This window comes from Bos indicus, chromosome 11 (assembly GCF_029378745.1).
Source record: "Bos indicus isolate NIAB-ARS_2022 breed Sahiwal x Tharparkar chromosome 11, NIAB-ARS_B.indTharparkar_mat_pri_1.0, whole genome shotgun sequence".
In the NCBI taxonomy this organism is placed as follows: Eukaryota; Metazoa; Chordata; class Mammalia; order Artiodactyla; family Bovidae; genus Bos; species Bos indicus.
Genome location: NC_091770.1, coordinates 72812162 through 72830063, shown reverse-complemented (window position 1 = coordinate 72830063; position 17902 = coordinate 72812162). Strand labels below are relative to the sequence as shown.

General features: G+C 47.8%; 1 protein-coding gene across 2 annotated transcripts in view; it reads right to left on the bottom strand.

Moving 5' to 3' along the window:
* OTOF (otoferlin) overlaps positions 1 to 17902 on the bottom strand; it is an 88007-nt gene that overhangs the window by 61921 nt on the left and 8184 nt on the right. For both annotated transcript variants that reach the window (XM_019970578.2, XM_019970581.2), the window contains exon 2: positions 11281 to 11339. In XM_019970578.2, the coding sequence (XP_019826137.2) occupies positions 11281 to 11339 (59 nt within the window). The remainder of the gene's footprint in view (positions 1 to 11280; positions 11340 to 17902) is intronic.

Sequence of the window (17902 nt, the reverse complement as noted above, 5' to 3'; positions counted from 1 at the left end):
TGGAGTGTCTCATCCCAGGCACAGTGTTTTGTGGCATATCCCTGGGAGAACAACTCAGAGAGGGAGGTAGCGCAGGAAGGGGAGCCTGGCATGCGAGTTCCCAGTGACCTCTGCCCCCGGCGGTGAACTGGCTGGCCTGTCCCCTCAACCTCTCAGGAGACCCATGCAGCACCTGCAGGCAAGGACAGTGGCCATGCAGGAGCCTGGTATGCCACTGCTGGGTGTGTTGACTATGTGGCTTATGCTCTTTGAGTCAAGTGGGTTCTGCGAAGAGAAGTTAGGGTCAAGGTGGCCCGTGGACCCTCCACCCGCGGTGGCCTGCTTGGGGGAGGGGTCCTCAACTCCCAGGAGGCCGGGCCAGGAGCTGGGGGTGGGGCGGAGCCAGGTGTCGTAGGTTGGAAATCCACCCCTAGCACCTGTCCACCCAGTGTCCTGTAAGACAGCAGGTCTACCATGTGTCCAGAGGCTTCCAGAGCTGATTGGAGCTCACTAGAGAAGCTGCCGGACTTTCCTGGTGACTCAACAGTAAAGAATCCGCCTGCAATCCAGGAGACACTGGAGGTGTTGGTTCGATCCCTGGGTCGGGAAGATCCCCTGGAGGAGGGCATGACAACCCACTCCAGGATTCTTGCCTGGAGAATCCCATGGACAGAGGAACCTGGCAGGCTACATACAGTCCAGGGGGTTGCACAGAGTCGGACACGACTGAAGCGACTGAGCACATGGCACGCAGAGAAGTTGACACACCACCAGGAGGGTCCACATTCACAGCAGAGACCAAGAATCAGATCAGGCCACACTCCCCGTCCCCTGCTGGAGTGGGAGGAGGAGGAAGTGGAGGCCAGAGCAGGCCTTCCTGGCCCACTCTGCGTCTTGAGCTGTAAGCCTGAGAGAAAGACGACCAGACGAAAACAGGGAGCCAGGGTGGAGCAGTAAACGCTTCTGGACTGGATTTGAATAACAAAACGACCAGAAAGCTCTGAGGTCTGCTCAAGGTGTCACTGACGGATGGTATCTAGGGGGATTTGACAAGAGCTGGTGGAAAGCAGTGACTTAAATTTCATTTTTATAGCCCATGAAATTCAGAATGCACAAAAGGCTAGTAAAAAAGAATAACAATAGTAATAATAATTTGTAGAGAACTTGTCATTATGTGGGTCTGAATGCTTTGCATGTGTTAATTCATGAGTAATCACAACACCCAAGAGGCTGGTGATGTGCTCTCCATTCTACAGCCAGAGGAACGAGGTCTCAGAGAAGTAACAGGACGCTGTTGTTAGTGGCCCAGCAAGTGCTGGGGGAGGCTCCTGAGGGCCCACCCCATAAGCTTACCGCTCCAGAGCTGCTCTTCACTCTCCACTGGGGATTCAGGGGCTGGTGGAGGGGACCAGGCCAGCCTGGCAGGTCACCGCCCAGTGTGGGCAGGGCCTGTCACAGCTTTCATGTCCCCTCTCTCCGGGGCTGGCCAAGGCCCAGGGAGACCCCCTGACACCCCCATGGTCAGTTGGAGCGGGCAGATGAGGGAGGAAGAAGCAGAGAAGGGAAGGAAAAGGGGGTGGGCCGGGAGAGGGCTCTGAGAGGGGTGTGGAGAGGACTTTGGAGGTCTTGGACACAGAAGGAAGAGGAGTGGGGAGGGGAGGCTGGGAGGCAACCTGGCTGTCAGCAAGCCCATTATGCTGCTTTGCTCCTGCATCTGGAGGCTTCCAACTCAGTCAAGGGTGTGGTTTTCTTAATGAAGTTGCTGTTAGTGGGCTGCAGAGAAATAACCCAGCATGGCAAAGCCCTAATCATTAGCCACGGTGCAGGGAGGAGAGGGCCTGGGGGGTGGCACCAAGGTTTTGGTTCTCTTAGAACAAAGGGGAATGGGTGTTTGAGTCACCTGAGGGTCTGTGCGTTGGATTTTGGCACCTGAAGGAGGGAAGGGGTGGGAGAAAAAGGAGCTGTGAAACAGGGTGTTGAAGAGTGACGTGGTGAATACAAAGAGACAGGAATGGCTACCAGCTCCAGGATTTTTGCCTGGAGAATCCCATGAACAGAGGAACCTCGAGGGCTGCAGTCCATTGGGTCCAAAGAGTTGGACTCGACTGAGCAACTAAGCATACACAACACACACAGAGGAACTGGGAAACAGGAAGTCATTTCAAACAAAAGGGGGCCAGAGGGGGACACAGCTTGTGGCTCCCACTTGCCCATTCCAGGCGCTGGCTTGCCTCGTGGTCAGGGTGCAGTTTACTGGGTCACCAGGGCCAACAGAGAAAAGCAGGCCACCATGATGGACCCGTTTGCTGAGCAAAGAGGAGGGCAGTCAGTGAGGGTCGGAGGGGTGCCTTGGGGAGCCCTGATGTGAGGTGAGACTCCAGAGGAGGCCCACCAGGATGCCCTTTCAGGAATTCTTCAGCTGAGAGAACACATTTAGCATTTCCAAGAAGGAGTCTCCACTGAGCCCAGACAACCCACAGAAGCCTGAGAAACATGAAAATGTGGATGATTCGAGTCACGGAGCGTTGGGGTGGTTTGTTGCGCAGCCCCCGCTGACTGTGACAGCCCCCGTGCTATCTGTGGCTCTCTCTAGGAGGCGGCTTCACGTCGGGGAGGTCTGGCATCAGTGGCTCCTGCCTGGGCCTTCTCCTCCACACGCCAGCCCCCTCCCTTCCCATGGTCCCCAGAATTCCTGGGATAGTGTGACTGTCCCGCTCAGCTGTTCAGAGCCTGAGCAGAGGCTGCAGGGCTCCCTGGGGGTCTCTCTGCACTCAGCCTGCCACATGGAGGGTGCTCAACAAACAGGCCTCACACAGCTGCCTTGATTGCAGGGCTGTCCTTGCTGGCCTGAGGGTATGGCCGGGCTAGTTCCCCTCTCCACATCTCCTCCTCTTCCTCTGGAGAGTGGGGGTGACGTCCCAGGACTGCTTCTGGGGGTTCCCATGAGGCTGGTGAGGCATTGGCACAGAACCCTAATCAACATGGTGCTTCATTATAGTGACTTTTACTGTGCTACTCTTCCTTCCAGGAGCCGGGATAAGGCCTGGCATCCTGGGGATGGACACTGCAGGGACTGCATGGGCCTGCTGGGGACAGAGCCTCTCTCCAGCCTGAGGTAGCACCAACATGCTTCTCTTCCTGCAGCCACAGCCGTGGAGGGTTGTACCTGCTAACTCTGGAGATGCCTTGACATCAGTGGCCTAGTGACTCAGCCAAGGGAGCCCATGTATCATCTAAGGTCCCATCTCATGTCAGCCTCCAAACTCTCCAGGTAGTCGCTGAGCCAAATACTGCCACTCCAGTTGTCATGAGCCAGCAAGCCCCACGTAGGGGCAATGTTTGCTGAGTACCTTCTATGTTTGCTAAACACCTCCTCTGTGCTGGGCTCTGTGTGGGGAAGCAGGGGTGTCTCTTGGGAGCTCCTGAGTAGTTCTGAAGAGAGACACAGACCTGAAATTGCAGCCTGTGATGGGAACCTTGACAGAAGTAAGGTGGCAAGCATTAGGGATGGGTGGGGAAGAGGAAAGAGCACTGGTGGTGAAGAGCCTGCCTGACAATGCAGGAGACAAAAGAGACATAGGTTTGATCCCTGGGTCGGGAAATCCCCCAGAGGAAGGCAACCCACTCCAGTATTCTTGTCTGGAAAATTCCATGGACCGAGGAGCCTGGTGGGCTGCAGTCCACAGGATCACAAAGAGTTGGACACGACTGAAGTGACTTAGCACGCATGCACGCACGAGGAAAGAGGACCTCTGTCTGGAGTGTGGAACTGTGACCCAGTTCACCTGCTCTAGGTTTGGCCGTGACCTGGCAGGTGACGGCCAGGGCGGCGGAGTTCTGCATCCTATCAGCCCCAGCGATCTAGGACTCCACGGAAAGGTTTCCCTGATGTGGGCTGGAGAATGATCTGGGTTATCCTGGGCTTCATCAAGTAAGTTTGAAACCGTCTTAAATCAGCAAGGTAATGTCCTTAAAGGGACAGTCCTCTAGTTTTAGGGGGAGGATATTAGGATGCGTTGCAAAGCTGTAGGGTGCAATGGAAAGAGACCTCTAACTTGGGAAGTTAAAGACCCAAGTCTCAAGTTGGGTTCATTCTTTTGTTCATTCTTTGACTCAGCAACATTTCCCTGAGCCCTGTGCCAGGCCAGTAATGGAACAGACAGGTGTGTTCCTGACCCATGTTGCTCACAGCCCATGTCTTCCAGGTACAGGCAAAATAGGAAAATGAGATCTGACCCTCCACGCCCCCCAGGCTGATGACCTCTCCTTCTCTGGGCTCAGAAGCCTCATACTGTATCTCTTTTGTTCTAGGTCCATCTCCCCACTGGACTGAGCCCTTTGAGGGCAGGGCTGAGCCTTGTCCACTTTGTAAGTGGCCATTGGCTCTGGAATTAGACTTCAGTTTGAATCCTCATGTGCTACTCATTGCCTAGGGAAATGCCCACTCAGTGCATTGCAGTGAGATATAAGGCTCACATGAGCTCTCGGCCTGGCTCAGTACATCACAGGGGCTCCTATTCCTACAAGTACTATTGTTATTCTGGCCTCTCTTAGGGAGTCTGGCCCTCAGAGAGCATGGTTAAGGCCAAAACAAGATGGCTAGAAATAGGCTAGGGGTGGCCATGCCCCTTCCCCTCCCACCCTCCTCCCAGGGGCCTCCACTGGCTGCTGGCCTGGCACAAAGGCTGTCTCTCTCTCTTTAACTTGGAAAGTTAAACCCAAGTCTCAGGTTGGGTTCATTCTTTTGTTCATTCTTTGACTCAGCAACATTTCCCTGAGCCCTGTGCCAGGCCAGTAATGGACAAGACAGGTGTATCTGGTCCACCAGAGAATAATCCCTCTCTCTCTAGCTTCTCCATGGTTGTAGGTTAAATGTAGGATCTCAGGTTCCAGCCTTTGGGAAAGAAGACACCGAGTCCAGGCTCTATTTCCACCATTGTTGAACAGGGCATTGTCTTTCTGTCAGCCCCCAGTCCCCCAACTCAGGCTCGTCAGCCCCGCCTGCTGCGGGCCCTCTCATCCTTTTCTGAGTAGAGGAGGGAGGGACATCTGTTTTCACATCTTTTGTTTCATTTTCAGCCATGCCACATTTCTGTAAGGCAGAGAGAGCAAGGAGTCTGTTCCTATTTTTCTGAAGGGGAATCTGAGGCTTGGAGAGGTTGAGTGGCCAGCCCAAGATCTCAGTGTTAATCAAGTCCAGGGCTCATGACTCTCAGGCCAATGTGTTTATACCTCACTGAGCTGGTTCCCAAAGGCCCTGGGCACAATCAGAGTGAGAAAAAGGAGTTCCTGGGAAGCCAAGAGGCCTTTGGAGGTTTTGCAAGGGGCAGCTGAGGTTTCCTTTCTCAAGCTTTTTCTGGAACCACTGACAGGCCAGTTCTTTCAGGAATCAGCCAGGAGAGTCTAGGACTTGTCTACTCCAGGATGGGGAGACAGGTCCAAGTGTGGGTGTAGTCCAGGCTATTTGGAGAGATCTCTGGGCTCTGCCTGGCAGGAGGTGGGAGGGTAGCCTCCCCTGCTCTGTGTGTGCTCTGCTGACCAGTGGTAGCCAGGCTGCGAACTGTTTCTTAGAAGGAGAAACGGAGACAGGGCTGTAGAGAGATGCCAGTAAGGCCTTGCAGGGGCGATGGGGGGCTGGCCAAGCAGCTTTCTACTCTGCCTTCAGAGGGGGCTTAGAATCTCATCTAAGCCAGGATTTAGAGCCCTGTCTTTGCCACTTACAGCTGTCACCTTGGGAAGGAGACATATTCTCTGAGCCCGAGTTTCCTCACCTGTGGGTTGCTGTGGAGACTGGATGGATGAGGCTTTGCTAAGGACGCAGTGCGGTGCTGCTGTGGGAAACTGCTGCTGTGATCTTCCCACGGGGCTGCCCACCAGGGAAGTGATGGGCAAGTCCCTCTAGTGTGGGGGGGCCTGGGCCCTGCAGGTCACTTAGCATCCATGCCCCATTCCACCAAGTGCCAGTGCGTCCCCCACTGTGATAACTGGCAACTTCCCTATTGACCCATGGTGGGTGTAAATTTCCCCAGGTGAGAACCACTTCTCCCCACCTTGAGGCTGCTATCTGATCCAGGCACATGCTTTCACTCATAACTCCCTGGCTTCCACCCCTTCCTGGTGTCTCTACACTGGCCTGGAGGCTCCCAGTGCCCAGGTTTCTGCAGGGATCTGTGTGTGCTCTTGCATCTGCTTCACTCTTTTGGGGGCATCTCTTTGGACCCACACACACCAGGTGCTCAGAACGTGGTCCTGGGCTCAGGGCAGCAGGACTGACTCCCCCGCCCCTGCCCCGTGCTGGGTAGCACTAGGAGGAGGAAGGACATGGTGATTAACTTGGAATGTCATGTATACCCAGGGCTCAGGTGTCCTAGGGTACAGTTAATGGAAAAGAGTGACAGTGTCCTTAGACGGGGCATCAGGTTGCTCACAGGCTAGAGGCCCGGGTGGACATGTCCCTTGGGAGATTTGGTGAGGAGGGAGTCACAGGCTCTGCCCAGCTGATGGGGGTGGGGGGGCAGAGGCCTAGGGAAGCAGAGCTGAGAGATGGAGCCAGGCTGCCTGCATCCTAACCCAACCAGGCCCTGCACCTTGGGGCTCTGCCTGAGGAGGAGGTGAGGGGAAGGAACAGGGGGTTGTACGGTGGGGCTCGTCTGAGGCCGAGACACCAGGCTTGTGTGTGTGCGTGTTAGTTGCTCAGTTGTGTCTGACTCTTTGTGACCCCCCTGGACGGTAGCCCGCCAGGCTCCTCTGTCCATGGGATTTTCCAGGCAAGAATACTAGAGTGGGTTGCTATTCCCTTCTCCAGATCTTCCTGACTCAGGGATTGAACCTGGGTCTCCCACACTACAAGCAGATTCTTTACCATCTGAGCCACCAGGGAATAATGCCTCATTTTGATCATGGCTTTACAGAGAGACTTCATACTCATTATCAGCTCCGTTTGACAAATATGGTCACTGAGGCTTAGAAAGTGAGGCTGAAAGTCACGCAGCCAGGAGGCAGAGAAGGCAAGGGCAGAGCTCTCACTGGGGAGGGTACAGCTTGGGGGCTGTGATGGTCCTTGGTGGCCTGAGCCTGGTGGGGAGGTTGAGTCCGTGCTCCCTGTGCCGACAGCTCTGGGACTGCGGACACAGCTTGCCATGTGGGATGGGCCCAGAGTGAGGCTGAGACAACAGCTCTCCTAGCACACCTGGAGTTTGCTTAGCTAAACGCTAATCTCAAAGGGAACAGGCTGCCACAAGGCCTTGCCCAGTCCAAACAGAGCCAGAAGTGAGCGGCAAGACCAGGAAAGATGGGGTAAGTTCTTCTGGAGTCAAGTGGAGCTTCTGCTTTGAGCCTAGATGGTGACTTAGGATGGCTGCTTCTCACCCCAAAGTCAACCCTGTAGGAACTGGAGAGGCAAGAGGGAAATATGGATTCTAGGAAGTGACAGACAGACAGGCAGATGGGGGAAGCCCAGGGAGATCAAAGGCTGTGGAGCTGACACATGAGTTGGGGGGAAGGGAGAGGGAGGGGAAGCAGCTATGGGAGAGCAGGTTGGAGGAAGTCTTCCCAAGTTCTGTTCTTATCGCTCCCTGGCATTACTCTGGGGCAATGGCTGATAGCTCCTTGACTGATAAAATTGTGACATAAACCCTACTAGGATGAGGTTTAATACAAATAGCTGTTGATAGACCAGCTGCCTCATACCTCTTTTCATTGAACCCCCAGAGCTAGTTTGTTAAAAAGTCTTGCCTGCCTTCTGTCAACCATGTCTCTCCTTTAAGTCTTAGAGATGAGACCCTGACTCTTTCTGTGGTGACTGGGCCCCCCGGTGCTCTCGCCTGCCCTTCAGCCCCTAGAGACTGACACAGCAGCCTCTGATGGCTGCTCAGTACTCATTACCAGCCAGGGTAGCTGATACCAAGGGAGCTCAAGCAGAGCAAAGTAAAGAGATGGGGCGAGTACCTCGTCTATAAAAGAAAGACAACACGCTGAACTGTACAGCTGGAGCAGAATCATTAGAATGAATGATCCATAAAAACAGGTATCAGCAATATGAAACAAGTTTAAGGAGTCATGAGAAAAAAGAGCGTTAGTAACCGGGAAGATCCATCTGAAGAACTCCCTCAGAAGACAACAGGAAAGGATGACCGAACAACAGCAAAACAGAAAAGCTAAGAAATGGAGCTAGAGGTAGTACTGACATCTGATCATAGGAACTGAAGAGGCAAGGACACTATAAAAACTGAATATTTGGAAAAAATAATGGAGATGGAATTTTCCATGGTAAGTGAAAGCTGAAAGGCCCTAGATTTGAAAGAGCTCACAAAATAGTGCACAACAGGAAATATCAGGAAACCCACAACTGGACACATTATAATAAAACGTAAGAACTTCAAAGATAAATGTATTGTATTTTATTTTCCAGAGAGAAATAAAAGATCACCCACCAACAGACAAGAATCAGTGACCATTGGATTTCCCACCAGTAATAGGGAATGATATTTTTGAAGTTGTGAAGGAAAGAACTTCAAGCTTAGAATTTCATATCTAGTGAAATTCTCATTCCAATTTGAAAAAATAAGAAATATGTTCTCAGATTTATACAGCTTTAGAAAGTTTGCTACATAAAGGTTCAAATTAAAAATGCTTTTGGAGGAGGTACTCAAATAAGAAGAAAAACAATTCCAAGAGATACTTCAAGAGATATGAGAAGTAAAGGTGATCAAGTATCGTGGTGAAGACTATTGTCTTCCAAAAGAACAAAGACGGCTAGGACAAATAAAGGAAAAAGAGAACACACAATCCTAAGAAACTAGAATTAAAATTCTAACCTAGACAATATCAGCATGAGGATGTGGGCTGAAGTGGGAAAATCAAAGAAGCATGAGGGAGTATTAAGATACTTGTCACATTAAGAAAAATTACAATTACTTATTTGTTTGAGCACTCAGTAGGATTACATAAATATGAGTATGGAAGGGTGACTACCTTGAAAACAAAAATAGAATGCATAGCTTTTCAATTAACAAGAAAAATTCCGTTTACCCAACTGAAAGCTAGAAAGTAGGGGAAAACAAGAAACAGAAAGTATAGTTAATGGAAAATATAAAATAAGATGGTGGTAGAAATAAGCCTTATAGTAATAGCAATTTCAGAGGTAAATGGGTTAAACTAATCAATTAAATCATAGAGATTCTCATATTGGAGGGAAAAAATAAGATCTAATAATATATGCCTTAAGAAGACACATTTGACTTTAAAAACATGCTAACTGCTAAGTCACTTCAGTCATGTCTGACTCTGTTCGATCCCATAGACGGCAGCCCACCAGGCTCCCCCGTCCCTGGGATTCTCCAGGCAAGAACACTGGAGTGGGTTGCCATTTCCTTCTCCAATGCAGGAAAGTGAAAAGTGAAAGTCAAGTCGCTCAGTCATATCCAACTCTTCGCGACCCCATGAACTACAGCCTACCAGGCTCCTTTGTCCATGGGATTTTCCAGGCAAGAGTACTGGAGTGGAGTGCCATTGCCTTCTCCATTAAAAACATAGTATGATTGAAAATAAGAGCATGAAATAATACATACTAAGAAATTAAAATGATTGAAAAAGATATACCAGGCAAATGAAACAAAATGGCTGAGATAACAACTTGAATATCTGATAAAATGGAAATTAATGCAAAAACAACATAAAAGACATAGAAAGCCATTAAATACTGGTAGAAGGAAAAGTAAGCAAGATGATACAGCCATAATGAATGTAACAGGCAACTGGTTAAGTTTCAAAACACATCAAGCAACAACTGATAGAACTGCAGGGAGAAATACATAAATCAATAATTGTAGCAGTAGATTTTATTACATCATTATTGAAATTGACAGATCAAGCAGAGAAAAACAACCAGGACCTCTGAAAATTTGAATAATATTAATAATAAGCTTGACTTTATATAATATACAGTCAAGTTTATACTGAGTTACAGATAGAACCCCACACTGAACAAATTCCTTTTAAACAAAAGGAGCATTTATGACCACAAATTAAGGCCATAATAAAAGTCTCAGTAAATTCCAAAGGATCTATATCATACAGACTCTGTTCTTTGATCATAATGCAATAAAATTAGAAGTGAATAAAATAAGGAGCTATAATTTCATAAATATATTTGTAAACTAACAACATATTATTGTATAACTCTTGGATTTAAAAAGAAAATCATAAGGGAATGTAAGAAATATTTAAAACTGAGTAATAGTGAAGATATTATATGTAAATGTTTATAGAATACAGTTAAAACTGTACATAGACCAAGATTTAAATACATTTATTAAGGAACAAGGAAAGTTAAAAATAAAGGCTTAACACTCAAGAAGTTAGGAAAAGAGCCACAGAGTAGAATAAAATAAATAGACATAAGGGAAATAATTAAGAAAAGGGCAGAAATCAATGAAATGGAGAACAACAACAGGGAAGATTAATGAAGCCAAAAGCTGGTTCCTTATAAAGATTAATGAGATAAACAAATCTTTAGCAAAAGATTTTCTTTCTTTCTGACCAAGAAAAACAGAGAGAAGACAAGAATATATGAAATATGGAATAAAAAGAGGGAAATAACTGTGTGCTGTGCTTAGTCACTCAGTCATGTCTGACTCTTCACGACCCCATGGACTGTAGCCCACCAGGCTCCTCTGTCCATAGGGATTCTCCAGGCAAGAATACTGGAGTGGGTTGCCATGCCCTCCTCCAGGGGATCTTCCCACCCCAGGGATCAAACCCAGGTCTCCCGCATTATAGGTGGATTCTTTACTGTCTGAGCCACCAGGGAAGCTCAAGAATACTGGAGTGGGTAGCCTATCCCTTCTCCAAAGGATCTTCCCAACCCAGGTTCCAAAGAATAAAAAAAACTTCCTGGAAAGACACAGTGGGAGAAACAGTCCACTGACTCTTGGAGAGGAAGGGGTGAGGTCTGGGTGAGACTGTACTTGTGGGAAGCCAGGTCAATTAGCAAGGGCTTCCTATGCCCAGGGAACATGGGAAGGGAAGCTGCTCTAGGCCTGTTGAATGGGCCCATTGGCCTTTGTCTGAGCCAGTCACTCCACATGGGGCTCTCCTGTACAGAGGTCCCTGAGAGGGATCTGGGTGGAGGAGAGAGGAAGATGCCTCCACAACTCCCATCATTGCCTCCTCCCAGGAAGCAAGGAGCTCCTCCACCTAAGCTCCCCCGCCCCCATTGTGTGGCCCAGTGCATACCCAGGAAGCAGGGAGATGCTGGTTCCCCTCTGGGCAGGGACTTGTCCTGCCCCAAGGGCTTCCTACCTCATCGAAGTCAGCCACATCCTCACAGCTCTCCAGGACCCGGGAGTAGAAGGACTGCCCTGGTGGGGAAAAGAGGAAATTATAGTCAGCCCTTCCTGGACAGCAAATTGCTTATTTAAAAATCCCCAAACACTGTTCTTTTATTTGTGAATGGACAAAGATCTCAAACCATTAAAAGTGGTCATCAGTGGGCAGGGGAAGTGAGAAGATATTGAAAGCATCATGCTTTGATTTTTTTTTTTTACTGTTACCACTTGAGTTTGACATTTTCAGTGATTGTGCTTCACTTTTATAACTTAAAGAATGCTTTCAAGTCCCCGCCAACCTAAACCAGGGCTGCCCAGGTGGCACAGTTTTCCAGCAGTCATGTACAGATGTGAGAGTTGGTCCATCAAAAAGGCTGAGTGCCGAAGAATCAGTGCTTTTGAACTGTGGTGCTGGAGAAGACTCTTGAGAGTCCCTTGGACTGCAAAGTGATCAAACCAGTCCGTCCTAAAGGAAATCAACCCTGAATATTCATTGGAAGGACTGATGCTGAAGCTGAAGCTCCAATCCTTTGCCTACCTGATGTGAAAAGCTGAATCACTGGAAAAGACCCTGATGCTGGGAAAGATTGAAGGCAGGAGGAGAAGGAGACGACAGAAGATGAGGTGGTTGGATGGCATCACCAACTCAATGGACATGAGTTTGAGTCAACTCCGGGAGTTGGTGATGGGCAGGGAGGCCTGGTGTGCTGCAGTTCATGGGGTCGCAAAGAGCTGGACACAACTGAGCAAATGAACAACAACAAACCTAAACCAGTGGACCATTCCACTGAAGCGCTACTTCCAGGTTGAAATCTGCCCCATTCTGAAGGTTAGTGTGGGTTGTCTCTGGTGGGCAGGCTGGGGACTCAAGTGAGACTTGGTGGTGGGGGAGCACGCCATGTTCCTTTCCCTGGAAATACCTGGAGACCTGGCAGGATCAGCACCCAGCCAGGGAGGCGCTGGAGTGAGTGCCCTCTGATCCTCCATAGTGAGGGGGCCCCAGTCCCCTGGGACCCACTTCTCTCCTCTGGCCTTGGTGGCCTCATCTGTGTAATGAGGCTTGGTACAGAGATCTCCAGGGCTTGCCTGGTTTTTAGAATTTAGAAGCAAGTCTTAGTTAAGAATGGAGCTGACAAGGAGGCAGCCATGGTGTTTGTGTCTAGGTGGATGGTCTGAGGAAGGGTGTGTGTGTGTTTATGTGTGTGTATGTATGTGTGCACGCGCGTGTGTGTGTGTGTGCGCTTGGAGGATGGGTGCATGTGGGGAGGCATGTGGGGCATCTCATAATGGGGACAAAGGTATAAAGAAAAAGCTAGAGACAAAAAAATAGATATGGAGTAGACAGATGGGAGAGAAAGACTTTTTAGCACTAACCCAGGACAAAAACAAAGCAAAACAAAAAACTGAAAAGAAAAATCTCAACGACAAACCCCAAGGCAGCCGGGAGAGGAGAGGGAAGCATGAAGGATGGTACCTGAGCCTCTTTTAATTTTTCCCGCAGGCAATACGCAACACAAATTGAGAATCAGGTGAGCATATCTGTGCATTGGGGCTCCCCCAAGGACCTGCTGCTTGGAATAATCAAAGGCCTTTTCATCCTGGAAGATGGTAATGAAGCCTGGATATGGCTGTGTTCAAGGGATTCCTGGAGTGAAACTGAGCAACCCAGCCAGAGGTGAGGGCGGGTGGGAGGGACAGTGCAAGATGCTATCAGGGTTCAAACATGCCTGAAGCCACCAGGGTTCAAACCTTCCACTGCTTGTCTATTTCCTACAGCCTCATTGGAAAAGACATAAAATACCATGAAATCAGCCACTGCACAATTTAAACATCAGGACTCTGTTTCGAAAAGCAGTAAAACCTCATTGCCTTAGGCTCCGGGGATTTAAATGTGGTTGAATATTGTCAAACAGGATGAGCTAAATTTTGCCTCTAGATATTAAAAAAAAAAAAGTTTCTGGAAAAAAAATCAAATCAATGGTACAGAACAGTGTAAAGGACAACTTATTAAGAAAAGAGAATGTCATTAAGCAGTTTTGGAAACTCACTTTTTAGGAGGATTTGTACAGGGGCAGCGATCATGCTGGTGGTCCTTTTCTATTCACTAGAGCAGAGCCACTTTCCAAGTTATCAGTGGGGATTACTCACTCATTTCAAGTTCATTTCCACTTCACATCTATTCAATACCAGTCTTATTGACATTTCAGCTCCATTTTAAACGACTTTCAGACAAAACCATTGAAAATCCCAATATGCAATCACCATTGTTGCCACCGAGATCAAGAATAAGGCTTGAGAGAAAGGATATGGCTGTTCCCTACAGGTGAGAGGCTTTTGTGGATAGAATGAGCAGGAGATTAGATGGGGAAAATTGAACAGCATCCTTCATTCCTTTGGAGGCTTATGGGATAGAGCTGAGCTCTTTGGTTTGAAATAAAATCCTCCTTGAGTCAATAAATGAAGTTTGAATAGCAGACTCTGTGATCACACTGTAATGAGTGTCATGACATCAGATATATCCAAATAGAGCGGACCAGGAGTCCAAAGCTTAATCCAAGTAAGTTGTATATCATTTGACATTTGGAAATATCCATGCTGCCACTACTATCCTAAATGAGATTCTTGTCTCGTCATGCGGGATGGAGCACTAGCTTTCATGCAATGTGACTTAAGGGTGCGAAACATCCCATCTGTACCAAACAGCCCTCTCTTCCAGTTTACCTTGCTAGAGCAGACCTTGAGAATAGGCAGGCATGTAGCGACTGGGCTGTGAGCTGGTGTATGTTCACTCATTCTCGCATGCAAAAGGGTCTTCTATTTCTGCTGAAAGCACAGTCATTTGGCCATGGAGGAGGGTGGGCCAGGTGTTTCACAAAGATAATTAGAATCAGGATGTGATCTGAAGAACCTTATTACTATCTAAAGGTGAGGATAGGTTGGGCATGTAAAAGGCTACTATATAAGGCAAAATTTGGTTGCTGGCATGCAAAAAGGTGAAAATAAATTGAGAACACAGGAGAAAGAAAAATGACTTCAACTTAGCAGGTCAAGGGGCAGAAGTAAGGGGAGAAGTATGGGTAGAAGTATGGGCAGTTAACACTGGAAGGTCAGATGGAATGTAGAAATTCAGAGAGATTGAGGGAAAGGGAGAGAGAATGGACTCAGGCAGAGAACAGAGTGAGCAAAGGTTTGAATGGTTGAAGCAGACAATGGAGCCGGAAGGAGCGGGATGCAGGACAAGAGATAGTGATGGTGAAGGGAAGAATGAAAAGGCTCTCCCCTCAGGGAGCAGCCCCCCAAAGGAAGACCTGGAGTGAAGGGGGGTGTCCTGGGATCCTGAGAGGGCCTGAGGTTGGGGGCAGTGGACCATTAAGGGGAAAGAGAATGTCCTGAGGACAAGCTTCAGGGACATGGCAGTTTTGCCCAGGACCTAGCCCTCTGGGCCGTGTCAGCACCTGACATTATTCTTTTCCCTGTGAGAGCTGAGAAGAAGGGCAAAGCACTCTGCTTGTGACTGAGACCTGCCACTCCCATTTCTTTGCATTGTTTCAAATTAGCCAGACCATGCTCAAAATTCTCCAAGCCAGGCTTCAGCAATATGTGAACCGTGAACTTCCTGATGTTCAAGCTGGTTTTAGAAAAGGCAGAGGAACCAGAGATCAAATTGCCAACATCCGCTGGATCATAGAAAAAGCAAGAGAGTTCCAGAAAAACATCTATTTCTGCTTTATTGACTATGCCAAAGCCTTTGACTGTGTGGATCACAATAAACTGTGGAAAATTCTTCAAGAGATGGGAATACCAGACCACCTGATCTGCCTCTTGAGAAATTTGTATGCAGGTCAGGAAGCAACAGTTAGAACTGGACATGGAACAACAGACTGGTTCCAAATAGGAAAAGGAGGATGTCAAGGCTGTATATTGTCACCCTGTTTATTTAACTTATATGCAGAGTACATCATGAGAAACGCTGGACTGGAAGAAACACAAGCTGGAATCAAGATTGCCGAGAGAAATATCAATAACCTCAGAGATGCAGATGACACGACCCTTATGGTAGAAAATGAAGAGGAACTCAAAAGCTTCTTGATGAAAGTGAAAGTGGAGAGTGAAAAAGTTGGCTTAAAGCTCAACATTCAGAAAACGAAGATCATGGCATCCGGTCCCATCACTTCATGGGAAATAGATGGGGAAATAGTGGAAACAGTGTCAGACTTTATTTTTCTGGGCTCCAAAATCACTACAGATGGTGACTGCAGCCATGAAATTAAAAGACGCTTACTCCTTGGAAGGAAAGTTATGACCAACCTAGATAGCATGTTCAAAAGCAGAGACATTACTTTGCCAACAAAGGTCCATCTAGTCAAGGCTATGGTTTTTCCGGTGGTCATGTATGGATGTGAGAGTTGGACTGTGAAGAAGGCTGAGCGCCGAAGAATTGATGCTTTTGAACTGTGGTGTTGGAGAAGACTCTTGAGAGTCCCTTGGACTGCAAGGAGAGCCAACCAGTCCATTCTGAAGGAGATCAGCCCTGGGATTTCTTTGGAAGGAATGATGCTAAAGCTGAAACTCCAGTACTTTGGCCACCTCATGAGAAGAGTTGACTCATTGGAAAAGACTCTGATTCTGGGAGGGATTGGGGGCAGGAGGAGAAGGGGACGACAGAGGATGAGATGGCTGGATGGCATCACTGACTCGATGGACATGAGCCTGAGTGAACTCTGGGAGTTGGTGATGGACAGGGAGGCCCGGCGTGCTGCGATTCATGGGGTCGCAAAGAGTCGGACACGACTGAGCGACTGATCTGATCTGATCTGATCTGATCACCGTCTGCTCTGCCTGGTATGGACTGTATGGAGGGTGGCCTGGCCCCATTCCCCATCACGTTGCTATGATGGCCCCAGAATCTTCTCTCCCCCTGTTCCCCCACAGCAACTCAGGAGGGGTGGCACTGCTATTTTCATTCCCCCCAGTTCCAGTCAGCCTGTTCCTTTTCAAAGGCTAGCTACTTCTATGACTGTGGGGAGGCAGGGCCCTGTGTGCAGAAAAAGAGCCAAGTCTGGCCCAGGTTCCGGGCCATGTACTGAGGCTCATGCTGGAGCTGGCCTGGAGCTGGCTACTTCACCCCTGGGGTCTCAGAATCATCATCTCTAATGTGCCTGACTCTTTGTGACCCCATGGACTGTAGACGGCTGCGTTCCTCTGTCCATAGGACTTCCCAGGCAAGAATACTGGAACAGGTTGCCATTTCCTCCTCTAGGGGATCTTCCTGACCCAGGGATTGAACCCACCTCTCTTGTGCCTCCTGAACTGGCAGGTGGATTCTTTACCACTGTGCCACCTGGGAAGCCCATTATCTCTAAACTGGGGGCAATTAACCTGGACAACCCTACATCCTGGAACCACTGTGAGGGTCAGCAAGATTGTTTGTGTGAAAGTCTGAGTAAAGCATCAAGTCCCTTACAAGCACAAGGGGCCATGGGATGGTAGGCTCGTGGGCCAGGCTCCCTGAGTTCAAAGCCCGGCTCTAACACTTGCTGGCCGTATGCCCTGAATAAGTTAACCCGTCTTTGTCTAAGTTTCCTCATCCATGAAATGGAGAACATGATAGTGCTTACACGCGTAGTACATAGCTCATTACCCAATTAAAAGATGGCTATTTCTGCTAAAGAGTCCTGCTTTTTCCTTTGACATTTAAGTTGTGTCTTAAATATAAAAATGGTTTCCTCTATTATGAATCACATTTTGTAGCTTATTTTTAGTAGTATGTAATCAGGAGCAATTTTACACCTCATCTTACGTAATATTTTTCAAAGTCTAGGTATTTTAGGTATGATTAGCTCTTTTTTTAAACAAGGTAAAATTTACGTTCACAGATTCTTTTAAAAAATTATTTATTTTTAATTGAAGGATAATTGCTTTACAGTATTGCATTCACAGATCTTAAGTGCACAACTCAATAAGTTTTGATAAATGCATATACTTTTGCACTCACCATATAATCAAGACACATTGATCAAGAACATTTCCAATTCTCAAGACATTCCTTCCCTGCGCTGCCCCCCTACCCCCACTCCATCAATCTCTACCCCTCATAGGTAAACCACTGCTCTGATTTCTAACTTTTGATTTTAAACTTTTATAAATGGTATCATACAAAATGTACTTTTGTGTGTCTGACTTCTTGCAGTCAATGTAATACTTTTGTGATTCACCCAAAATGCAGTTTTGTGGTTGCATATATCTTAATTCATTCAATTTTATTGTTGAGCAATTTCTGTAGTATGAATAGATTATAATTTGTTTATCCATTTTCTTGTTCATACTTTCGGGAATGCTTTCAATGTCATGAAATGTTGTGAGTAAAGATGCTGTGAACATTCTTGCCAAAGTATTTTTGTGCAACTATCATTTTATTTCTCTTGGGGAAATATCTAATAGCAGAATCACTGGGTTATAGCATATGTTTATGTTTAACTTTGGAAGAAATTGCCAAACAGATTATACTATTTTATAATAGTGATTATACTATTTTATAATCCCATCCACAATGTAAAAAAATGTAATTGTTCTGTATCCTCACCAACATTTGGTTA